This window comes from Microtus oregoni, unplaced genomic scaffold, assembly GCF_018167655.1.
Source record: "Microtus oregoni isolate MIOR12 unplaced genomic scaffold, Mior012 000025F_ref0000491, whole genome shotgun sequence".
Classification (NCBI taxonomy): Eukaryota; Metazoa; Chordata; class Mammalia; order Rodentia; family Cricetidae; genus Microtus; species Microtus oregoni.
In genome coordinates this window covers 17,817,812-17,844,025 of record NW_024543084.1, presented here as the reverse complement: position 1 = coordinate 17,844,025, position 26,214 = coordinate 17,817,812, and the positions used below count along the sequence as shown (strand labels likewise).

The 26,214-nt window shown below is 49.9% G+C and overlaps 1 protein-coding gene across 1 annotated transcript in view; it reads left to right on the top strand.

The window, feature by feature from the left end:
* Mvb12b (multivesicular body subunit 12B) overlaps positions 1-26,214 on the top strand; it is a 157,004-nt gene that overhangs the window by 61,862 nt on the left and 68,928 nt on the right. The window contains exon 7 of the mRNA XM_041674920.1: positions 15,913-16,007. Within this exon, the coding sequence (XP_041530854.1) occupies positions 15,913-16,007 (95 nt within the window). The remainder of the gene's footprint in view (positions 1-15,912; positions 16,008-26,214) is intronic.

The window sequence follows — 26,214 nt, the reverse complement described above, 5'->3', positions numbered from 1 at the left end:
GTCTCTAGGGCAAGCCACTTTGTCCAGGACCTGGAGCCTTGCATCTCCCTCCGGGCAGTGAGCAGGGATGCTTCGTGTTCTGCTCTGGGCTGACACCTGGGAGCACAGATGCCAATAGTGAACTCACCTTCAGACAAAGCACCCACGCCTCTCGCGCATGGGGTCTGTGTGACTGTGGGGAAGGTGAGCTCTGTGGCTGCCCAGACCAAGATTTGAGAAGCTCCAGGGATCCATGGTGGAGAGTGTGTTGCCTGGGTCAGTTTGCTGAGCAGTGGAATCAGAAGCTTGATAAAGATGTCAGAGTCATGCTTATCAAGCCCACAGATGTCACAGTCGCCAAGGAGAGCAGGTGTGCCCAAAGATAGGGTCAGGCCTGTATAACTCCACAGTCGCTGCACCTGTGGGAACAGGCAGTGGGTGCGAAGAAGGACCTCCCAAAGGTCACATGGTCCACAGCACAGGCCAGAAGACCCGACCCAGAGGCAGAGTGTGTGTGTGTGTGTGTGTGTGTGTGTGTGTGTGTGTGTATAAGTAACTAATCTACTGATGGATTTGTACTTGAACAGATAATTGGGAAATGGTAGACACTGGAAAGGTGAGACTCTATAGGAGGAAGTGAGTCACGCCCCCCCGCCCCCCCCCCTCTGCTTTCTGGACACCTTGAGGTGAGAAGTTCAGCTCAGTTACATGCTTCCCTGCACCGCAGAGTAACAGAGCTGGCTGGCCGTGAACACTTGGCATTGAGACCCAAGCCTTTCCTCTCAGCATTGCTATCCAGGGTGCATTGTCCACAGTAGCAGAAGGGAGGGGCGAGTCACACCTTAGTCAGAAGTGCTCATCTCCCTCCTTCCCTGCCTACCTTAGTTCCCACTTGCTGTGATGAATACACTGGCAAGTGCAGCTTAGGGAGGAAGGATTTCTTTCAGCTGTTTTTCCAGGCTGCAGTCCATCATAGTGGGAAGCCAGAACCCAGGAGCTCAGCCATAGCCAGGAACTGAGAGCTACGGACGCCTCGTGCTTGTGCTCGACTTGCTTTATTCACTGTCATACAGTTCAGGATCCCTGCCTAGGGAATGGTGCCACCCACACTGGGCTGGGGTTCAAACATCAGTTAACACGCCCACAGGCCAACCTGGTTTAGGCAGTTCTTCGCTGAGACTTCCTTACAGGTGTTTCTAGATTGTGTCAAGCTGGTAAAACCAACCACAGTACTCCTTCCTTAGAAATCCAGGTTCAACAGACACCTTGCCTGGGGAGGGGGCCCGGGAGGGGTAGCCTTTGTTAGGGGCATGTTGGGATGGCTCAGAGTGGATGTTGGCCACTGAAGCCTGCTCCAGATTCCACAGGCACTGCTGGTGGCAGTGACAGAGGCTCCAGTGGGAGGAAAGCTGCCATATCCCTGGGACGGGTACAGACAGGCCTTGCAGAATGCCGGGCATCGGTGGTGCTGACAGTATGTCTCAACCCAGCATTGCTGTGTTTAAGCAAACAGTTCCTGTGTGACTCCCTCCAGCATCCATCTGAAATAAGTGGCTAGGACCCCAGTGTGCTGGACATGCTAATACAGTTCATTTCAGTGTAGACCTTGAATGGGGGATGCCTAGAAGCTGGAACATGCACACAGCAGCTGTGCTCTGCCCCACACACCGGCCTGGAGTATGAGTTATTGTTTGTACACCGTGGTCCTGAGGAGAAGCCCTATCAGACCTTCCTGTCCTTCATGGACACCCTCCTACTGCCCCACCAAAAGCCACAGAGTAACCCCCCCACACACACACACTCTAGCACACACACACACAGAGACACACACAGACACACACACTAACACACACACACACACACACACACACACTTTCCAGCAGTGGATCACAGCATTGTCCCCTCAAGGTGCAGCTGCTAGGAGCCATTCCCTGGTGTCAGTCAGCCGAGCTTGCCTCTCTGTGGCCTGGTGCTTGCTGCTTAGAGGTGTTTGAGGATCTCCCAGTGATTTGTCAACTCCCAAAAAGTTGTCAGTCAGTTTCCAGAGTATGTTTCTCAGTGACAGACATAATTGTACTTAACTCTTTGCATGGGTATTTTCGTTCCGTGACAGATAGTCTGGGAAATGGGGCATTTTGATGGCAGAAGGTCTGTCACACGCACTTAGTCTTCCTCTCGGGGACACGGGGATTCAGTCACAACTTTTGCATGTCAGTGTCAGGTTTTGAGAGCATAGATCCTGCTGACCTCAAACCTGGTTCCATCATTCAGGTCCAGGGCTGTCATCTGAAAGGTTAATGGCCCTTCCTGCAGGAGAAAGGAAATCATGCCACCTCCTCACTGCTGTCATACCCATTGTCACAGCCCATGAGCCTGCCCGATCCTGCCTCCCTGCTGGACCCAGGGCCCAGTTCTGCTGCCTCATGAAATGTTCTGGTCCACTAGCAAAGTCAGTTCTCTGGAGCTGAAGCCTCAGTTGCTGGATGGAATCTTCTCGTCTGTCCCAACAGCCTCAAACCTTGTGACTGCCTCCTGTCAGTTTTCAATTACAGATTATCTTTGCACCGCAGATGTAACTGCTGCTTCCCCTGTTGAGGCAGGACTGGAGTGAGAGACCCACACACTCAGGCCAGGGAGGCAAGGCAGTGTCTTTTCTTCTCGTGGTTGTGCGTGCTTCCTGTTGTGCATGATAGAAGACAGGTACTGCAGGCCTGAGCCCGTGAGAGTACCAGGAAGTCTTGGGGGCGGCCCTGAGCGATGGAGTGAGATGCTGTGCTTTGGTGTGGGCTTCTTCATTTCCAGAAGGGCAATGGTACCCTGCCTCCTGGTCAGGTTAGCAGACAAGGCTGAGAAACGGCTCCAAGGAATTGTTCTTCCCTGCTAGTGGACATGCCATGGCATGGTCTGAGTTGTTCTTCCACAGCGAGCCACAGGGACTCGGAGGCAGGTGGGCACTCCATGCTGGTCCTGTCAAGAGAACTTGGGGTTCAATGCCACTACAGTTAGGTTTTCCTTCTTTCACATGAAACCCACTCAGGTTTTGTTTAATGAGATAGTTTTTAAGGTACAGGCCACGGTGTGAAGTTTTTTTCCCCAAAAGGTGCACAAACATTTGCTCTGAGGTTTGAATCCACTCCCTAGAGAGGGCCAACAGCTGGCTGTTACAAGAGAGCCCTGGAGGGGCCAGGCCTGGGCTCCAGAGCCGGGGCAGGGCTGAGGCTGCTGGGGAGCAGCCACTATGAGAGTGCCCTCCTGTGCTAGCGAGCCTCTTCCCTCCTTAAGAGTTAGGCTGGACACCCTCCTGGCCCACGGTCGCCCCAAAAGAGACTGGTCACACAGAAACAGCGATGATGATGGTTCAATGACACTGAATTGAAACCGTTCAGCCGTGCTATTTCTGTTGATGCAGGGAGTGGACGGGATGAAATGCTGCTGCATATTGGTTAGGACCTCTGAGTCCCAGGTGCTCAGCATGTGGGAAATATTTTCAGAAAGTGTGTATTGACTGTATAATATGAGCTGGTCAGTGTGTACTTCCACCTTCCTTTCACATGTATTGTTATACAGTCATCCAGAGAGCAGAGACCCACACAGCAGTGCTGGGCTGCCCGGTCCTGCCTCAGGGACTTTATAAGCAATGAACACATGTCCTAATAATAGCCCCATGGAGATCAAAGAAGTTAGAGTACTTTCCTAGTGTCCCGTAGCTGGTAGGCCAGCTCCCTTCAGCTTGCAAGCTCCCCATGAGCCCACAGCCTGTGATCACATGGTTCCTAGTTGTTGAGAACTGGGCCTATTCCTGATACCCGGCTCTCTTAGACAGGCAGCTAGAGTGGGAAGTGGGCGGCAGGGACTTCCCAAGGATTATAAGGGTTAGACAGCATCTCCCCAGCCCCCTGACTGAACATAATGTCAGTAGTCCAAACTTAAACTACACGGGTCCAGTGCAGTGCCCTTGAGCTGTAGCTGCTGGCCAGAGACCCTGCAGTCCACACAGAGGTCCCATGGCATCACCCCTCGCACGGCTCCACCACCCTGCTTTGGCAGGGGTCCGGGCCCTGAGAGTATTGTGAAAGCCACTTGCCCAGTGGCCTCTTCTGAAGCCAAACCCAGCTTAGCACTGGTGTCAGGGTAATTCTGGAGGAGAAATTTCATTAAGATGCAGTTTGGTATTGTTCGGTATGAATGATGACTTTAGGCTGAGCAATACACTTTTAGATATTAATTTTTAATATGGCGTCTTGGGAAGTCAAGGCTTCTGTTTAATGAAGAATTGACTATTAGTCAATATGGCTGCTACCTCTGAGCCATGGCTGCTGTCAGCCCCTCACACCAGGTTTTAACAAGGTGTCTGCCGCTCGCAAATTCGCTAGAGCTCTGTAGCCTTTGTGACATAGCGAGGGTGGTTTCTGCATGGAGGCCATCCTGGGTTATGGGTGCCACATCCTCTCGGAGGCCCGCTCTCCAGTGCAGTCAGCTCCCAGCTTTGGAGAAAGGCCTTTTTCAGAATTATGAAAACAGTTCTTCGTGTGTCGTGTCAGATTTGTCAGTTCACTTTGGGGTTGGTTTTGTGAACCTGGCCACTTAGAGGAGGACGTTTTACCTTTCATCAGAGTGGAAGCTGACATTCGGTGTGTAGGTAGCTCTGTGGAATATTTCACCTCGGTCTCTAGTGGAAATCTGAAACAGTACAAATGCGCATTCGCCAGCACCTCCCTCCGCTAGACTGCTCTCTTAAAGACAGGGTTTCAGTTATTAATTTGGATATTTAATAAAATCCTTTGCCTTCAGTAACTTTCAGAAAACCTTCTGAGTTTATGTGGGTTGGATTTTTGCCCATGGGTTGGGTAAAATTCAATTCAAATATTCTTCATGAACAACATATGTTTTCTTTCTAGTTGAATGATGTTAATAGTGAGTATTAGAATACATACAGTTATCATTTCAGCTACAGGTTTCTGAGCACCCTGTAGTGGGCACCATTTAAAGCTTATGTACATGCCTGTAGTTGTGCATGTGTGTGCATCTTTCCTAAGGCAAACAATCCGGTCCCTCTTTTTAGAGCGAAGACTGGCCTGCAAAGAATGAGGCGTAGGAGACTCCAGCACTAGAGCTCAGGGCCACAGGCACACCCTGCTTGCCTGCAAGGAGCCTCAGGCCTCCTGGTTTTTCAGCCCTTTGCCTCGGTGTTTCCTGTAGCCAGCAGGTATGATCTGGCATCAGACCAAACACAGCTGTCCATCCCGTGGCTCACATCCCACCTCCCCCTTCGCCAGAGCTTTATTCTGCTAACCAAGATGTTTTCCACAGCTCTTAAGATGGAGTGGGCTGGAGGAGGAAACTGTTGCCTGGGGTTCTTGGTCAGGGTCTGGGGCTTTGAGCATCGCCTGGCCACTCGCCTGCTCTGGGCTCTCATGCATGCAGCTCGTTATAGGCTTGGCCGCCTGCTCCTGAAATTCAGCAAGGCGGCCATGTCAGCTGGAAGGAGATGAAAAGCCAGCAGTGCCCATGTGTTCCTGGTCTTTAGAAGTTGGGTCAGCGAGGTTTAGAGACTTTTTAAATATTTCAGTTTATAGGATTAGACTTGATCATCTGGGATGGAAGGGTGCTGCCCCAGGCCAAGGCTTGGCTTTTTCTTCATTTATTTCATATGAGAGGTAGGTGTTTGACATTGCACGGTTCGAATGTAATAAAACTTAAGTGTAGTGAATAAATGCAGTGAATTGGAGAGCTGTGGCAGCTCTGAGAGTTTGCTTCCCTTTTTATATTTTGGAAGTAATCATAACTTGAAAAGCAGCAGATTGGTACGAGGATTGTAAGCTGGCAGCAGAAAACTCCTGGCTTTGAGGGAATTGGTAGTCTTTGGCCATTCTCTAAGGAACGGTGTTCTGTGCCTGTTTGACTCTTCACAGTGGTGTTGACAGTGCCCTGCAGTCCACTGACCAGCTGGGCGCTCTATCGTGCATGTTCATGGTGGTGAGCAAAGCCACGATGTTATAATCCCAGGATACTTAAGAAGTCTGGGATTTCAGTGGCTCCCAGGTCTCCCCACAATACAGCAAGCACCCCAAGTTTTCCTCTAAAGATGAGCACACCACTAGGGTGTGCACCCCTGCCAGGATGTGCCTTCCATCAGCACATGAAGAGCTGGGGCACTCTGGTCACCACCCCTGTACAAAAGCCCAGTGCCCCAAGTAGGGGACCCCGCCCCCTCCCAAGTCAGTGGGAGCGCTGTGTGTTCGCTATCATTTTCTGTCATATTCCATGGAACATGATCGCTCTTCGTACCTCTTGAATCCTAAATTTCAGAAGTAATTTGTCTCTTTCAAAGAGCGTGTCATTAATAATCATTATTTAGAACTGCCGAGTCTTCAGTGTGAGTGTGCATGTACATGTATGTGTGCGTGTCTGTGTGTGTGTCTGTCTGTCTGACTTAAACATCCAAAAAAATTGGTCTTGCTTGTAGCAAACAGCGCCTCCACGTTGGTAGATCCAGCCCTTCCCACCCCCAGCCCTACCCACAAGTGAGTTGTCCCCTGTCTGCCTTTAATCACATGAGGGTGGGTGGCCACAGAGACTGACCAAAGCTTGGCGTCCTGGAATTCATTAGCATTATTGGCAAAGACAGGATTATAAATTGAGAATTTTTTTAACTGATTGGAAAAAATTCCTGTTTAACTATTTCATTTTATTGTCCTTACAAGAGAGAGGAGAAAGAGAAGAAAGACTTTCTCATCAAACATTTGAAACAGTAAATGAGGAACCCAAACTTCAACTCTCACTGGGTGTAGACCCTGCACAGTTGTTATAAATGCTTCAAGGATGGCACCTGGTCACCCTGGGGCCAGGGGCCAGAGGAGCATCCCCAAACCTGCAGATGGGTGGTGGTTAAGAGACAGCATTGCTATTCAGTGTATGCTAATGCACGTTGTTATTCTTAACATTAAAATTCCACTAAAGCACTAATAATTACTGTTAATACCGTCTAGTGGAAAGTTACAGTAAAGGAGCAGTAGTAGAAACAGTATTTAAGGGAGAGCTGCCGGCATGATAAGAATGCAAATAAGCGTTATTAGCCTAATGATTTTGCCGTCGCCATGGTTGTGCGGCAGCAGTGTTGTGAATATGTCATCCGGCACCCGTGAATTTGGAAAGTGTGTCAAAACACAACTTCAATTAGTTTGCTCTAATTATGGCTCTGGAGAGTTTGTGACTACATCACTCCTCATTAAAAGAGAGATTTTCTTCTGTGGATTAATGTAATATACAAAGGAAAGTTTCAGAGTTCCTGACGCCATTTGCTCCTCTCCCGAGCTTGCTCGGAGCAGACCTGATGGATGCAGAGGGCTCCTGCTGCGACTGGACTCAGGAGATCTGATGGTGGGTGGCCCTGGTGAGATGGCTGCTGTGGTGTTGGACTATTTGGAGTGGCTCTTCCCCTGTCCTACTGAAGTGGCCACTGCAGAGGGAGCTAGGAGGCCCTCCGAAAGCAGGGGATGGAGCCCGTTTGAGTCAGTTAAGAGATGTTTACTACTGTGGCCCTGTCTGTCTGTCATGGCTCCTTTGCATGAGCTCAGAAGAGGCTTTTAGCCTGAGTGGGGGCTGTGAGTAGAGGCGGCTTGGAGGAGAGACTCCTGACTCCAGGTTGTGTAATCACTGGGGTGGTACATAATAAAATGCCCTGAACTGAACATGAAGGGCTTGCCAGGCAGACGGGAAGACCTGAGTTCAGTACCCAGAACCCACACGAAAAGCCAGGAGTGGTGGGTGACATGAGCATGGTATCCAGAGACACGGACAAGCAGGCTTGTGTCTTCCCACAGTGTCAGAATTTACTGACTACCCTTAAACTCGCAAGGCTGAACGGTTCTAATGACAGCAGTTTGTCATAAACCTGCCTTCCGTGGGAACTTGGCCAAGGCAAATGCAAGCTCTCTCCTTCCTATCTTATTACTAATATTAACCCCTGTCATACAATACACCGTAAACCTGGATGTGGATTATAGAATGAATGCACATCGGAGAGGTCAGGAGGTTTCAGAAGTGCGCTGAGAGTCCATATTGGTTAACTGATGGATCAGACCAGTGCTGGGGGAAGCTGCTGTCAGAACTGCTGAGTAACAAGTAACTTGACTTCTTAACCCTTTGGGCAAGTCTCAGCACTACTCCGAGCCTCTGTTTCTCTTTGCAGGTCTCGCGAGAATTCAGTGGGGAGTGTAGGTAAGCCTCACAGCTGGTGCCCCACCAACACACACACAGCTTGTAGTGCCCTGCTTTTCAGGGCTGGTCATGGAAATGGGTCAGCACAGTCCTGCTTCACACCCTGGGATCTTTCTTCGGCTTCCTTCTATCACAGTCTTAACTCCCCAGTCTGGGAACCAGAGTGCTCTTGGGCAGGGAGCAGCTGGGAAGGGGTTAAGGTTGTAATTGTGTAAGTCTTCCAGGCTTTCTCCCAGTTCTGCGATAATTTGATGAAGAACTTCACCCTAATTAAATATTCAAATTAGGAATAAGTGTCAATATGGCTTCCCATTGCCTGGAACGATGATTAATTGTATTCAAAACTCCAGTGGCCGCTATAATCCGAGCTGAACCATTGTACTTGATTATTTCTCTGCTGCATTTGCCATGTTTTTGTTTTAAGATTTAAACCAGTAATTGATTTGCCATATGCTGTCGAGCTGCACACAGTTAAAAGCCGCACAGTAGGAACTCGGGGAGCTATGATTTCCTTAGTCTTCCTATGACAGCTTTTGTTTTTGTTTTTTGACTTATCCAATGCATTATGCTTTTGTGGGGGCCGGGGAGAATGGCCCATGAGGGAAGCTCACTGTATAGTCGGGTTGGTAGTTGGAGTCATATTGATCCAGGCAGATGAGCGGCTTGGATGGGAGTGAGTGGATCAGGAAGGTAGCGGGCGCAGTAGAAGGAGCATGGTTTCCATGAGAGTCCGGCCATTTTCTTTGACTTTATATGACTTTGGGCAAGTTCCTTAACCTCTGTGAGCCACTTTGTCCCCGGTGTAGAATAGTGTATACCTTACTGGGTTGTTGAGATGGTCGCGAGGCCTGTAGAACAGTGGTGATTGTCATGGTCTCGGGTGCTTGTAGGGACAAAGCCCCTAGCGTTCTCCTTCCCCAGAAACCTTTCTCCATTATCTGAGCCAGCACCAGTCTCCCACTTCTCCCTCTCAGACCCTGCATTGCCTGTATCTCGCCATGTGACATCTTCTGAGTTGTTATTTTGACACATGAATAGCTATTTTGTATCTTGAGCTTTTTCTCCCCTTCCTGGCTAAGGCCATGCAGGAGACTCTCAACAGATGTTGGCTGTTGCTCCTATCCCTCCTTATTTTAAAACCAAAACTTGCAACCTTTTACTCCTTTAGCCTTAGAATTTTAGAGCTTTTCGCTTTGCAGTAGATTTATGTATTTGTTTCAGTTTGTGGTCAGTAGATTCCCACTGGGAGAATATGCTTTGCTCTGGCTTCTTAAACCATTGTAGCAGCTAGCACAGTGCTTAGCTTACAGCAGGAGCCCAGTTAAAGACGAATGGACAGGGATGGTGAGATGGCCCAGTGAGTAAGGGCACTTGCCACCAAGTTTGTCAGAAAAGAATTGACTCTCATAGGTTGACCTCTGACTTCCACATACACACCATGGCACACACATAAATACAAAAATAACCAGTTGTGGCCCCTTGTTAGCGAGAGCAGTCTGGTGCACACGGATACCACCCCCCTCTTCCTGGATGGGGCCCTGCTCACTAGGACAGTTAGGATTCAGTTTCTGTCTGGGCATGGAGCGCTTCTGAGTTAAGCTTACGGCACTCACTTGCCTTCACTGGTGTGGAAACGTGCCACATCAGACTATACAAGTGACAGCAGTGGCTTTTCCTGGACATGGCCTTCTGGACCTGCAAGAGAAGAAAAAGCACAACTGAGAACATGGCGGGTGGGACGCATAGCTGTTGAAGCACTGCCTTTCTGTTTCCAAGGAGCTGGGTCCAAGAAGCTTTACTGGAACCTCCAGAGCTCAGTCCGATGTGGCGCTCAGAGGACCCGGAAGCAGGAGCCAGGCTAAGAGGTCTGCATGCTGGCCAGGTCCTTCCAGCTGAAAACGATCCATTTTAATTACCTCCAGGGTGTGCCAGCCCCTGAGCATATGGTCCTTAAGAAGCAAGAGTCCCCAGACTGTCAGCGAGTGTGGGCACTGGCCAGGGACCTCTTTCTGACACTGTTGACCAGCTTGTAGTGTGGATGCTCCAAAAGGTGCTGATTAAAATGCCAGCAGGTGCAGCGAAGGTCCCTTCCCCGTGACTCCCGCACCCCGCTCACACCAGGTGTTTTATCAGAGTCTTTTTCTTCATTAAGTGGCGTTCATTAAGCATGTCCTCACACCTGGCGCTGAAGCGGCGCCTCACAGCCGACTTCTTCCCAGTAGTGTTTTGCGTGAATAAAAGGGAATTTCATTTAGCCATTTGCCAGCCCCCACCACCACTTTAACTCAATTACTATTGCTTTTGCGCGATTCTTACACTGTCTTCAGCTCTCCTTTGTGCACTGCCCTTGGTCATGCCCCACAGTCCCACAGACGCATGATGTGTGATGGTGAGACAGCCCTTTCACACGAGTGCTGTGCTGGGGGCTGCCCCTGTGCCACCTCTTAGAGTCCTGCCCACAGCTTCGAGAGGCTTCCCCTGGCTTTGTCCTTGTTTCATAAAAAAAAAAAAAAAAAATACTAGCAATGACAAGCAGGAGATGAGTGGCGTGGGTAGAGTCCACTCTCCCCTCGGGTTATTGCTGATGACACCACACGCGTGTCCAAGATCTGGACATCCTTCAGGCCTGTTGACACTGAACCTACACACAGAAGTTGGTTGTCCCTCAGGGCTGATTGTGACATGCTGTTTGGAGCTGTCTAACAGCTGTGTTACAGAACACATCCAGTTCATAAATCCCTTCTCCTTGTTCTGCCCCAGCAATGTTAGGAGGTCCTCAAAGCAGCCCCAGTTCGCCGTCCAAAGACCTAGTTCCTGGTGACTGAGGTTCCACTCCACACATGGTCCTTCCCCAGCGTCTCCCAGCCCTGACCCCTTAACCACTGTCTTATGTCTATGTAACTTTCTGTGGTGAGCTTACAGCGTTGTCTTCAGGTGTGCCTAATCTGGGGTCTGGGAGGGAGCCCCGCTCCGCTCCCCGTGTGGGAGTCCCCTTCAGTAAGGATTCTGAATGTGCCCCAAGGCAGAAGCCCCACCCCACCCCCGTGTGGGAGTCCCCTCAGTAAGGGTTCTGAATGTGCCCCAAGGCGGAAGTCATGTTTGAGCTTATTTTCTCTAGGCTTAGCATTTGTTGTCATTTTAAAAATATTTGTTTTTATTATTTTGTGATTATATGTGTGAGCATTTGTGTGTGTGGTATGCACATGTGAATGCAGGTGCCTATGAAATCCAGAAGAGGGTGTGGGCCCTTGGAGCTGGAGTTAGTGGCGGTTATAAGCCATCTGATGAGGGTGCTTTGCAAGAACAAACTGTGTTCCTAACTGTTGAGCAAGCTGCCCAGCCCTCTGTTCATTTTTTTTAGCTGCATCATTTCAAAGTTCATTTATTGAATTTTTTATAGTTTTTGCTGGTTTGGATTTTGTTTTCTTGTTTTGTTTTGTTTATGAGACTGGCCTAGGATTGATTATATAACCCAGGCTGGCCTGGAGCTCATAGTAACCCTTCTGCCTCCGCCTCTTATATGCTAGGATTATAGGTATAAGCTACCACACCTGGCTTTGTTTATGCTTTTTTAATGTCCCTTTTAAGGAAAGTCATTTTATTTTCCAAATAGCTTAATATTGTAGAAAGTTGTGACCTTGTACCGCACCCAAAATCTCAGGAACCCCCAGGTTCCTGGAGCACATGCAGGAGTCTGCAGCTTCAGAAGGTGGCAGAACAAAAGGCTGTATGTGTATGCATAGGGGACATAACATGAAAACAGTAGCCACCTCCAGCTGCAAGTTAGCCACCGCCTCCTCGTGCAGTCCTCAGCAGTTTGAAGAGACAGCGGGGTCTGCTGCGGCCCGGCTGCACCGTCGCCATTCCTTTTGACCACTGGGTCCACAAGATTGATGGTTGCTTTAAAAAATTCACACAGACTTGGAATCAACACTAGAAAATACAGATTTAAATTAGCAAGAAAAAGGCAAACTCAAAGGAAATAAATTGTGCTGGCAACTACTGTCACATAATAAAATGTCATCTGTAACTAAAGGACTTTTGTTCAGGGCTGAGGCTCAGTGGCCGTGTTAATTGAATAAGGTGCCTCACATTGACTCGGAGGCAAGAGTGAAATTTCCCTTAGCATCTCTTTAACTGGAGTTGTTGTTGGCAGCAGCATGGTGCTCATCTGTTACAGAAACGCCAGCCCCTCTGCACTGTGATCGCTCCAGAAGCAGCACCCAGCCCCAGCCCTGCAGGTTTGACCTGTCTTCCCAGGGCAGGTCCTGAGAGAGGAAAGCCGGGCAGATACTGCCCTGATGCCTTCCATCAGCTGATGTTGGAAAAATTGTTATCTGAATCAAGTAATAGTTGTTATCACTGATGATCCCCGAGACTCCCAAGGAGAGGGCAGCCTGCTTTCTAGGTTTCCTGATCATTCAAGGGTATCTCCACAGCCACTGTGTCTACCCGTAGATGGGGCACCTTTGGAGCCCACTCCTGTAATCCTGCTGCTTCTGTTGCAAAGTGAGCACTAGCCACAGTCACCTCCTGGAACATCTTGGTGGCGTTTGAAGCTGTGTAGCTCTTGGCCCAGCTGCAGAGGGCAGAGCAAACAGACTGGCCCCTGGGCAGTCCTGTCCCTGCCTTCTCTGCTGCCGTGCACTGCTATGACCTCGTCTCGATTTGGGAGTGCCTGGGGCTGGCAGGTTCCAGTTTCAAATGTGGAAACTAGATTGTCCCCTCTTTCATGGGTGCCAGCTTGTTCCATCTAGCAATCTCCTGAGATTTGTACAAAGACCTTGAACTATTTCCGCATACACTTGTACCATAGCTTCATCTGTCCCCCAATTATTTGATATCATTGGCTTTATAAGCAATGCCACAAGGAAAGTATTTATTGTTTGTGTAAAGTTATCCTTGAATCAGGCAGCTGCATTTTCCAAACCATTAACCAGCCTAGACTGAGGCTGAGAAGGAAGCAAGTGGAAAGCCTTGCTGGAAGATTCCCAAAGTTATCCCTAATTATAAGTCACGATCAAATTTGTTCATTCAGGAAGTCTGAGATAATTTGCAGGATCTCCCCTGAATTGTGCAAGTGTGACTGTGCAGGGCTCTGTTCTCAGCACTGGAGTACCGAGCAGAGGAAAGTGATGGAGATAAAATTCTGCCCCGCAGAGGGAGGACTGTGTAGATGGGGACATCGTTAGAAAAGACCTCATAGGAGGGGGCATCTCTCCAAGGGTGACCAAGGCAGGTATCTGTGAGGTAGCCTGGCCGGAGAAGCCAGCATCTGGGAAGCTGCAGAAGAGTATTCCTGGCAGACAAAAATAGCAAGAGCAAAGGCCTGATCAGGTCTGAAAGCCAAAGGGATAGGACACGAAAAACTGAAGCTGGGATTGGTGAACGGGAGTGTGGGAGGCCAGGCTGAGCTGGCAGGACCTCACAGCGAGCAAGATGCAGTCCAAAGCAGGGGAAAGTCCCAGTGAAACCTCAGGAGTCAGGACTTTAGGATGGTGGCAACTTAGGAAGGGAGGGTTTATTTGGGCTTGCCACCTGAGGGTACAGCCTGTCATAGTGGTGAAGGTGTAGGCAACTGAGGCGGCTGGCCACTGTGTCCACAGTGTCTGTGGTGGTGGTGAAGGTGTGGGCAGCTGAGGCGGCTGGCCACAGTGTCCACAGTGTCTGTGGTGGTGGTGGTGAAGGCGTGGGCAGCTGAGGCAGCTGGCCACTGTGTCCACAGTGTCTGTGGTGGTGGTGGTGAAGGCGTGAGCAGCTGAGGCGGCTGGCCACTGTGTCCACAGTCAGAAAGCACAGATGAGCACTGCCACTCGGCTTGTTTTCTCCGTGTTCAGTCAGGGACCCCAGCCCATGGCACAGTGCCACGCATAGTTGGGGTAGGACTTCCCACCCCAAAGTAATCTGGAGACTTGCTTCCTGGCATGCTGAGAGACTTGTTTCCATGGAGATTCTAAATCCTATCACGTTGATAAGGTTAAACCTTGCACCTATGTAAAGGGTTCACTCATACTACGTGTGAGTGACAGCTACTCTGCTTGCAGCACCTGTGTCTGCCTGGAGATGACATCCTTCAGAGGCCACGCCCTCCAAGGTTCTGGCACTGGGATAGAATACCACATCCCGTAAACTCTGGAGGGCAGTGCCCTTCGCTGTCCATCTGTGTGCAGTGTACTGTCGCTTGTTGGGGTTGCTGGGCTACTGTGTGAAGACTAGATCTTGAGTCTAACTTCAGAAATGTGGCCAGGACACTGCCATCCTGCCTGAGTGACCTTTCTATCCTGATAGTTGCCGTTCCCTCCAGAAGATGTGAGCATCTACTGTCTGTCATTCCCAAATTTCTTACTGGCTTTGCTGTGGAGGGGCCGGTTCCTCCTCAATAAGTCATTATCTATGGAGATTAAACTTTGGATGTAAGGCTGGCACCCTGTGTCTGACTCCAGGAACCGGAACTGGAACTCCAGACTCAGTTCCTCTCACCTGAGCACTGCGGATCTCTCCTCAACCCCGAGTCCCTGCTTCCGTCCTTTGGACGCAAAATATGTAGAAACTTGATTTCTGTTTAACACTTGCCTGTTCAGCAGCTCCTTCCTCAATACGCCTGTCTCTGTGCTCTCTTAGTTCCACGTTCCCAGACCCCCGTCTCACCCCATGTATATAAACAGAAACCCCCTTTCTCCTCTTGTGAGCTCCTGGCTGCTGCGGCTGCTGTGGCTGCTGCCTTCTTCCTTCACCCACCCGCTTCACTCCATGGCAGAGAAGCATGGGACATACAAGTCCATTTGGGAAACGCCATGCAGAGAAGTATGATGACTGAGCCAGCAGCAGTTGGTACCACAGAAGGACCTAGAGGATTAAGTTCAACACTTGATTGGGTTGACAAGTATTCAATAATTTAATTACTCTGTGACAGAAAGTGTCCTAGAAAATGGTGCAAAGTTGAGGTCTGGCCTTGCTGTCGAGCACACCCTCAGCCCTGAGAGAAAACATTCCAGCAGGTGGGTGAGGCCTCGCAGGGAGAGCAGGAATTCTGATGTCATTGTCCTGCCAGCAAAACCTGGGTATAGCCCAAGCTTAGGTGACTGAATAATCCCTAGGTAGCCCCTGGCATCCATCCCTCCAGGAAGTTAGGGGTGCTGTGTTCCCCATGCCTGCTGGCTCTGTACTGTACCACGGTGGTTCTCCTTGACAGTATTGGCTGAAGACAACCATGAGCGTGTTGGGAGGGGTACTTGCTCTTGACATAGGCTCGCTTCTACTCTCTGCACACAGGCTCAAGCCAGCTTTGTGGACTTATGGAAGGTGCTTTCCTGAGCACCTACTGGGTCCTCTGGCCCGGGTGGGACACAGTGGCTCAAACCAGGGTGCCATGCTCACTGTCAAAGATTGCTAGTCTCCTCAGTTGACCTGATAGTAAAATCCCCACTGACTGTGGTGGGTGTGGAAGCCACTGTTCTGAGCCTGGGTGTTTTGGTCATGCTGATCCATTATATGCCACACTGAAGCCTGGGCCTCACTGCCAGTCTCTGTGGAATACCCTAAGGGAGGAAGGAAATGGCTGCTGGTTCCTTGAGAGGGCCGGGGCTGAGGGAGAAGATGGAGGTCTCCCCAGAAGGACCTGCCCTGGTCACTGCACGCTGCTGCTCACCTGTGGATGACATCGTGTGCTTTCTGAGTCTCCTCGTAACCTCCTTTCTCCCCTGTCTCTCTCAGGCACATCTCACTAACACTACCAGCTACCTTCCGAGGCAGAAACAACACCAGTACCGACTATGAGTACCAGCTCTCCAATCTGTACGCCATCTCAGGTATGCGGGCCACTGTGACAGGCCAGTGCAGACTGTGCGTGTGGCTGCCTTCTCAGGTATGCGGGCCACTGTGACAGGCCAGTGCAGACTGTGCGTGTGGCCACCTTTTCCATGCTGCCACTTCTTACCTCCCCCTACACACCAGCCTGCCCTTTCCCTGGCCTTCTCTTTCTTCTGTGTTGGGACTTAGAGAAAGGCCAAATGCACGTCTGGAAGTTAGTGATGGACAGTGTGTGGGTTTCTCGGGCTGAGGGAAGACTGAGGGGTACTCACCATATCCTTTACCTGCCAGCCCAAGCAGGGCCCCCCGACACACAGCAGTGTTGAGCTGCCATGTTCCTGCCTGTCCTCGCCTCATGTTCTTACAGCTAGCCAGCATTAAGAGGGGCACAGTCTCTTCCCCTCACTCACCTAGAGTCTGTGGTTTCTGAACTCGACCTGGAAATGGATAGTGTTACTGTGGCAGGAACTTCACCAGCCCCAGTTTTCCTGTCACCTTCACTGGAGGGGGGAGGTGGGGCAGCCTCACTGCAGAACCGAGATTCATGAGGTGTGAGGACATACAGGTGACTTGCTAAGAGCCCAGGAAACCCACAAATGCCTCCCATCGCTGGGGCCCCAGACAGGGGTGTTTGTCTGTCGGGCAAATGTGGTAAATCGTTGCCACTTACTAGCACACATCCTTAATGCTGAGTGACATTTTGAACACGGGAACATGACATTCATTCATGTCCCATAATGAATCGGTTATTCAAAAGGTAATCTCTCTCTCTCTCTCTCTCTCTCTCTCTCTCCCTTTCTTTTTTTCTAAAAACTGCAACTTCGGGTTACTAAGCAGATGAACTCCAGCGGTGGCGTAATTCTTGTCAGCGCTCGTTTCTGTCGTTATGATCACTCCCTAATAGGTTTGGAAGTGAACGCAAAGGCAGGTTGTTCCATCTCTAGGCGACACTCCTGCTGGGAGGGGGGGAGCCCCAAGTCGAGGCTCTGGCTGCATTCCAGGAGCCAGGGTGGGAGGGTGAGTGTGTGTCTGGGGAGCATTGCTTCTGTACCATGGCTATTTCAGCAGCATCATAGGGAACTTTACAAGTGTGGAGAGATAGCCTGCTTGGTAGAAAAGCTGACTATTTCCCACATGCTTGGCGGCAGAGTGGTTTGTAACAGGACTGTGACACCCAGCTCCACTCCCTCAGACTGTGCAGGGACAGTGCCCTCATGCACTGACTGCTCTTCTTCAGCAGCGTACAAATCTTAGGGTTTGCACTGGGCTGCACTCGCCATGCCTGTGTCCTCTGATGGCTTTCCCAGCTGTCGATGCTTCCTCAGCAAATGGCCCATAGGGCACATGCTCTGGTCTGGTAGGAATGTTACTCTGCCTCTGGACCGCTGCTTCCTCAATGCAGCTTTGATGAGGTGCTGACTGGGCTCATTTCAGCTGCTGGTTTAGCAATAGCAAGGTAACAGCCTCGGATACATGGGACGCTGCTCAGAAACTTCCTGTCCCATTAGGCAAATAACAATCTGTGGGGTTTTATCTTCAGAGGTAGTTGAGGCTTCAGCCCAGGCCACAGACAGCTCGAGTCTCCCTAGCAGCTGTAAGCACCAAATCAATCACTCTGCCAGAAGCAGGCTCTCACAGGGCCACTAGAAGTACCCTGTAGGCCCTGGAGACTCACCATGGTAACTGGTCTGGGGAGGTCATCCATTCCCTTCCATCCTCCCATACTGACTACCTGATTGACCACCCTGTCACCCCCAACATAAACACTATCTGGTACCAAGTGGCACACAGCTCAGTTTGGCATAAGGGTTTTCAGAGGTTAATCCAGAAACAGTTACGGTGATATGTGCCCCAGCCAGCCTAGCCTGGTGTGGACTTGGCTACAGTAGGGGTTCTGCAGATCATACCATGAATCATCCCGCTCTCCTCCCAGCCATCAGCGCAGATCACTTCACTCTTCCAGTGCTCAGCCTTTGATGCAAACTTCCGACATGCTGTCTGTGGTCCTGGAGCTATTGATAACCATTTCTCTGACTTATGGCCTTGTCCTGAGATGAGGAAATATCAAAACAATGGAAATGTAAAAGGCATCCCTGTTGGATAGTGTGGGGAACTGACACTCCAGTGTTTGTTCACTGATATCTAGTGGTGTGGATCCCTGTTCCCTGAGCCAGGACAGTCCCTGCTCAGATGACCACATAGAGAGCCTTAGCTCAGCTTCTGTAGCAGCAGCGGCAGGGACCATCCAGGGTGTTCCCAGGCAGGGCGGGAGGTACTGAGCCAGCATCTGTTTTGCTGAGAAACAGTGTGAGAACCCTTCTGTCTGTAGTCACATGATCTGCCAGCTGACTGTTTCCAGGGCCTTGGCCCACCGACTCCAGCCAGTTTGTTCCCTGCCTGTGAGGCCTTCCCATTCATAGACATCCAGTGGTTTCCAGTTCTCAGCACTCATCAGTTTAGTCTTGATCAGCTTAGTCCAGAGGTTTGTTTTTTGCTCGTGGAAAAGACTGAGAAGCTCATTGGCTCAGTGCTAGAATTCTAAAATATTTATGTCCCTTGTGCTGCCATATTGAAGCCCCCCCCCCAAAAAAAAAGAAAGCTGTGAAGTGGTCCCTTGAGCCTCATCCTTCCTCTTATGGGAATGTCTTCTAGAAAATTCTTAGAGCTGCAGTCCGACTTATGAGAAGAAGAGAGAGCACGCACTAGGGTGAAGACTGTCCCTCTTAAGGTGCTCCTGTGAAGTGGGCAGAGAAGGTGGGGGCACCTCTTCCATGTCCAGGACAAGGGTGTCCTACAAACTGTCTGCTTGGTGGCCTGGCTTTTTAACTAGCCATAAATAAAGTACACAGAATGTTGCCAAAAAAATAAGACAGCTGAATGTTCAGTGAGATCTCATTTTTAAAATATAAGTTGGAGAAAGATTCACACCGACATGTTTAAGTCATGTTCTTCTTACTTTGGGCACACAGTTGCCTGTGCCTTTATCCTGCAGTCCTTTCCTGAGTGAGTTCCATAGACATATAACTATTGTCTGCATGGGCCTTTGAGATCTGAGCCCCTTGATGGTTCCTCTTGGCCTCCGTACCCCAAGTGGATCTGGCTGAGTCTTTCCACAGCCAACCCTATCGACTATCCCTGACTAATAGTTTTCTTTTTGATCATATCTAATTTTTTAAGCTACTTTTTAAACTTTTTATTCTTTTTATTTTATGTCAATGAATGCTTTGTCTGCACGTATGAATATGCACTGTGTGCTGCCTAATGCCCACGGAGGCCAAAAGAGGGCACTGGAACTGGAGCTGCAGATGCTTATTAGTCCCGATGTGGGTGCTAGGAACTGAACTCAGGTTCTCTGAAAGAGCAGCCAGGGCTCATACCCACCGAGCCAGCTCTTCGGCCCAGCATTGCCTGTTAACTAAAAGCTCTGTTTTTGTAGTTGGTTCCTGTCAGCAGTAGCAAGGACAGAGGCACAGCTGCACTCTGTTGCCTGACATGCCTGCGTTAGGAACCCAGACTCAAGTAAAACAGGACACAGTTGGATTTGATACTAATAGGAATTTCAAAATGAGGCAGCATGAAGCAGGGTGGTAGTTTATTAGACTAGAGAGGCGCCTCGGGAAGCATTACACACACCAAGAGCGTGGGGTGGGCGTCTCAAAGACAGGCTTCAACTCAACAGCAGCTGTGTACAGTTTCAGTGGCTGTTGGGTTAACCTCAAAGGGTTCTTCAGAAACCACTTCCTCCCTTTTTCATAAATAAGATTGTTTTTGGACTCTGTATGATCCATGGATAAAACTCGGACCCTCTATAGTCATACAAAGGGTTTAGGGCATATACTTTCATTGTAAGGGGTTTCTGATGAGACTTCTAGAAAACTGTAGGTTTGGGGGAAGTGTGTTGGGATTTTCAGTGCTAAGCTGGTGAAAGCTCTTAGGTAGATCCCCAAATACGTGCAATAAAATTAACATTGTATAAGATCCATAGGAAACCCCAGACTCAAATAATATGTAAAGCAAAGAATGTTTATTACTATTCCAGCCTGCATGTAAGGTCGTTCACCCGTGTGAAATGGCGACAGCCCTGAGAGGAACATGCAGGCTCCTTTTAAGCATAGCTACGGGGAGTTTCAGAGACAGGTTGTCTTGAATACGATTGGTTAAGCACGCAGAAGTTATATTAGTATATTTTTAATTGGCTGAGGTTTAGTTGTATCATCTTTGGACATACTTGCACAAGGTTGTGCAAGTTTGGAAGTGACTCAGAAGGGGCTGCTGGATTTGTCCTTGAGACACTGTGAGGCTGGCTCTAAATGGCCCTTTGTGGGAGGGACACCTGTTTTGCCCTTCTCAGAGAACTGAAACCTAAACTCAGCTGTGAGAGTGGGAGAGGTTAACCCCTTCACTGGATGTGAGAAGATGATAGTGTCTGGGAATAGGATGGGAATGTCGGTGCAGCTGTCTGGCTGTCTGGCAGTGGATTCTGGATTTGGCTTGAGTCTCTGGTGGGTAAGATGAAAGGCACAGCATCCTTTTTCATGATCACAGAGAACACCCCTTCCTCCTAGAGCACTGCCACTGGGGGACAGCTCCAGCTGTGCTCTCCTGAAGGCGGGACAGAAAGACAGAGTGGCTGTGCACACGCACATCCTTTCGCAACCAGCCCTGTCTCCTCAGTTCTGCTCTGTCTGTGGGATACCCCAGATGGATGAGAATCCCACAGACACATGTTGAAAGTAGCAGGTCCATCAGGCAACTTTGTGCATGAGTGAGAGAACTATGAATATGTACATTGGGGTGAATTTCATAGCACACCCAACTTTCTGTGCCAATAATGGCGTTTGATGAGAACAGTCCATGCAGCCCTGGGGAAAAGTGTCCCTTCTCAGTTGAAATGACCCACACTACTTGAGACCTTTGTGAGATGCATATTAGGGCACAGCCTTCTGCCCACAGCTGTGGAGTACTATGCCAGGCTTCTACCAGGAGAGGCACATCTGTGCCAGAGGGCTCCTGTGAGGAGGGACTTAGCCAAAGGGCCTCGATGTCACAGTCCTAACCCAGGGTGCTTCTTCAGTTCCGTGGCAGATGTGTTTAATGAACACGCCCCCAAAGCAGCGGAAGCTGGGCTGCTCGGGCCTTTGCTGACTGCAGTTACATGCTTTGCAAAATTGCCCATTTAAAATATTTTTTGGGAATTAAAATATAATTACATTGTTTTCCCCCTTTCTTTTCCTCCCTCCAATTGCCTTTTAAACCCCAGTTTAAAATTAGTTAATTTTTTTTCCAAGAAAAACTTACATGGGAGTTTAAGGTAGTAAAATTAAGGCAAATATGAATGGAAGCTAGGAAACCCAAGCTTTCCCACACACAGGCCCCAAGGAGGCCACAGGAAGGAAACACAAGGACCCATGCTGAGCAGAGGTGGGGACTCATCTTTGTTCACTGCCCAGTTGGGTAGTCGTCGTTGTGTCCCATCCCCCCCCCCCCCCCCAGTGAGAGCCACACCCAGATCTGTCTGGGCTCACTGCCCGGGCATGATGGCTTCAGCTCCCCACTCCCCAACATTAGGTTACCCCCAGCCACCCAAGTCTTCTCTTTGATTACTAGAAAAACCATCTTCCTGGCCTCCATGGCTACTCCTTTTAAAACCGACTTCCTTTCAAGGTGTTTGATACCAAGGAGGACTGAAGGTGCTCGGGTCAAAGTCCAGCTTCTTCTTCCAGTAGAAGAGGGGACAATTTTATCTGAAATACAGATCTATGGATGAGCTGTGGAACTCTGTCGTGGGCTGCGAAGGCACGAAGCAATTAAAAATAATTAATGATTTCTGCGGATCAGCCTTTCTCCATGCAGTTTTAATCCAGTTCTCATTTAAATTGGAAGATGGACATTTAATTATCAGTATTATGAAACTCGTGATTTATACATTTCATCCAATGAGATAAAATTTCTGCCAGCAGCTCTTCATCTTGTGGAGAAAAGACTGTGTGTCTTGTGGGGAGGGTGCTTTATGGCAAAGAGCCTGTGTTTCTTAGAGACTGCTTGTTTAAACCTCACCAGCCACACGAGCAGAACACTTCATCCCAAGCACCGGTCCTTTCATTTAGAGTGATTAGTTCTCTCTCTCTCTCTCTCTCTGGGGAAGGAGAGTGAAAACCTGGGTGTGATTGCTCCTACCTGTAACCCCAACTCTTCGGAAGAAGCTACGTGTGAGGGTTGCGGTGAGCTCTGGGCCATCCTGAACTGTAGAGTGGGACCTTACTGCCCAAACAAAACATTGAAAGTAAGTCTCGTGCCTCAGTGAAGCTTTGCAGGGTTGGAATCAGAGATCTGAGGCTCAGACAGCAGGGAAGCCCTGATCTCCTGTGTGGTGTGCTGTTCCTGGCCCTGGTGCAAAGGGTTAAGGTCTTGGGTAACAGGATTTACACCTGGTTCCACTTGTGCATATGCTGCAGGTCTCCTTTTAGCTCGTACATGGGTTGAGTGGGTCACTAATGGTTGCCACCAAGGAAAGAACCTTGTGTCTCTGTGGGAGTGCACGAGGGATGTGGGCTCTGTGTTCCCAGTGTCCCTATGGCCTTTGGTGGGCATGCTTTCCTGGCCTGAGTGAGCTCGGCTTCCCTTTATCCTCTACTGGGGTGCTCAGGAACACCTGGGAGGAGGTAGAAAGGTGTTAGGAGAACGCCTGGGTAGTAGCGAAGGCTCCAGCAGGGAGTGCAGTGTGTAGGGAAAGTTCCCCAGGGAGTGCAGTGTGTAGGGAAAGTTCCCCAGTGCCGTGAAAAGCGTGACTGACAGCAGTGCTCAGGTCAGGAGGGAGGTAAGCGGTGCCAAAGGTGAGAGGAATTTTGTCACCACTTGTTCTGGCCATGGCTCACCTTGTCTACCCATCTGCCCCAGCCCTGACAGTGACATCAAGTCTAAAGAAAAATATAATAAGGAAAAGGAGAGCTGAACAGGCGCGGACGGGGAATTGATCAGCCCGCGTATTTGTACATCCTGATGTAAAGGGGTGGTTGACAGGTGGCCAGGCTCGCTCTGCACACAACCATGTGTGTGCTGTCAGGCGCACGCACACTGCCTCGTTTCGATTGATGAATTGCCTGCTTTCTTGATTAAACCTTCCGTCACTTAAGAAACAAAAAGCCTGTGTTTAGATGGCAGAGTGGGACATGTCAAAAAAATCTGTCTCCTTTACCTTTGTGCAGATGTGGGCACAGACTGTAACATGTATTATTAAAATGAATGTGGCATTTACTGTGCATTATTCCTTCCCTGGGAGAAAGGACTGTAAATTATATGCTAATAATAAGCTTTAACCCTTTCGAAATGCAGGAAGATTTAAGAGTGCGAATGCTCACAGAGGCCCGGCTAATTGGGTGTGTTTTGTACATTCACCATGGCCGCCATGTCACGGGAGTTAATGAACACTCGGCACAGGCACATTCACAGGGCACCCAGAGCTCAAGCCTTCTGGAGCTTTGTGTCTGCTAGTGTCTCCACAGAACTCCACAGAGGGACTGAGCCTGACCCCCTGCCCATGGCTGCCCAGTGCCCTGTGACTCTGTAGCGCTGAGTGTCAGTATGGTCCCTTCTCTTTCTCTGCATTCCCCATTTCATGAGGCTCGTGGTGCAGCCCACATTGGAGTCTGGACATGCTGAGTGCCTTCCAGCTCTTTTGCTTGACCAAGCCTTTTCTAACCCTCACTTCCTACTGCCCAGGTGGGAAATGCTTTCTCCAAGCACAGCTTGGGTTCTTTATTCTTCTCAGGTCAAATCTGCGTGTCTCCCCAAGTCCCCAAGCCTCACCTGCCACATCACACACAGCTGTGTCCTGCCAGCCCAGCCCCTCTCAGTCTTTGCCTTTGTCTCTGCTTTTCCCAGGCACAACAACAGTTCAGCCCACCTCACCTTTCCGTGTCTTTCCAAAACTATCTTCAAAGACCTATTGCCAAGCTTCTCTCAAAGCCTTTAGGGTCTCCTCTAGTCTGCTAACATCTTCCTGGCTCACCCCACTTGGCCTATGCTGAGCATCGTCAGCAGACAAGAGTCCGGTTCAAAAGCCTGGGGGTGACCTTCTTTCCTTTCTGAGCCAGGATGATGTAGGTAAACCAAGTCCACAGAAGGAGCAAGGCTGCTCACCATCCCTTGGTTATCAGACTCCCAGGGCCATAGCAGGCCCTGTGTTCGTGTGATCAACAGGAGACCTGTTGACAGAGGCTGTCACGTCACTGACAGGACACATGTTCAGAATCTTGATACATGCTTCCCAGCTTTCAGAGAGAGAGAGAGAGAGAGAGAGAGAGAGAGAGAGAGAGAGAGAGAGAGAGAAAGCTGCTGGGAGCAGCCTCCCAGGTTGTACACTGAATAACATACTTGAATAGCATCCCCTGAAGCCTTGAACTATGCTAACTCAGGCAGGTAACACAATGCCATAGTTACTCTCACACCTGGAAAATACAAGAATTGTCCAGCCCCATCCCCCAATGCTGGGAGGATTCAGAGCTTGGTAAAAACAATTCACAAGGCAGGAAGCTGTGTAAGAATATGGGTGCTCTCTGCAGGGTGTGATCTGTGGAGGAGCCCAAAGATTTGTGGGGAGTTCTGTATGACTTGGGATATCCTGGCCTGTGCCCAGCATGGCCTTCACTGTAGCTGTAGCCTGGTTCTCCCTTACAGAATTCTGATGGATATGGTCTCTTCTGAATGTTAGAAAAAATATGTCCTCCCCGACCCCAGTCCAGAGAAACCGGCAGTAAAGGCTGTCGGCCACAGTTCAGCCAGCACCTCTGGAGCCAGGATGCCGACAGGCATCATCACGTAGAAGTGGCCTGTTTTCCGTGGCAGACAGCCCACAGGCCCTTCTGGGGAGGCGACAGGATGACGGCTCAGGGGCAGGAAGGAGGGAAGTGCCAGGCAGGCAGAGCCTGCCAGCGTCTATAAAATCTTCCTGTATGAACCTATGGTGTCTGCAGGAAAAATGCCTGATGGGAGCTGATGGCTGCCGAGGCCTCTGTGTGCACTCTGCAGGTGGGGGAGCACCAAGACACACTCCGGTTTCGTCACTGTGGAAAATAAAAAGGTTATGAGGTGGCAGGTACTTTAGAGCGCTTAAGAAGGTGGTCGCCTTCCACTGCACCCTCAGTCTGTGTTTGATTTGAAAGCCTGGTGGAGCATGGGCAGCAGTGCCTTAAATCTATAGGTGAGGCAGACAAGGGGCCTTGGGTGGACCTTGGCAGGGGCTTGCAGAGCAGCTTCAAGCCTGAGATCCCCCTCCGGGGATCTGAGGAACACAAGGACTGGATGGAAGCCCACCTCCCAGGTCAGCTTGGCAGAAACAGCTGCAGTTGTCTGAGACAGGTGTGGTCACACCCCTGTCAGGGCCACAGGTACCATGGATATGTGCAGCTCAAGGTGGTGGAAGATGCTGCCTGCTGCTCTGCATCCACAGGCCTGAGACATCACAGGCACTCTGCCCAGACACTGTCCTGACAGAAAGTCTGGGAACTCCTTCCTCTCCGGCATTTACCTTCTCTGTCTGGCAGAGGACACCATTTCAGACCTGGCCCAGAACATACTAATAACCAAGGACGTGTACGCAACCCTAGCTCTTCATCTGCTGTTGACCTCTGCCAGGGTTTGCTGTGGATGCTGCTCTAGGACGGGCTGTGTGTTTGCCCTTTGCTCTCCACCGGTGTCTCTCAGTAATAACCATCAGCTAAGAGGGGAGAGGGTGTGGCGAAGATAACTTCTTCCATTTAAATGCATTTAGGGAGCTGAAGTTAGTTTTACTTTATTAAAATGGGCTGGGTTCATTGAAATAATGAATTTAAAAATACCTACCCCTCCCCAGTACATGGTATATGCAGGACTCCCCTGTGGGCATTTTTTTTTTTTTTGTGCATTTTGTCAGTAATTTAAAATATCCTTCCCAAGACAGCCCTTTCTAGGTGGTAAAGGGAGTTTGGCGAGAGACGGACCTGCCTGGAGTTGCACCCAGGCCTGAGATTTAATCCAGGTTTGGACATCAGGCCCCGAGGCCATGACTTTTGTTCAGTCCGAGTTGCTGTGTTTATTTCCCCTGTCAGACTGAAAGCTGAAAGTGTACAAGCCCCAAATGGTTGATGCATGTGTCCGTTTGGGCCTCAGTGCTGTCTGAAGTCACAAGTGGCCCCATCCTCTGGGACCTCACTGGAGAGAGACCCTGAA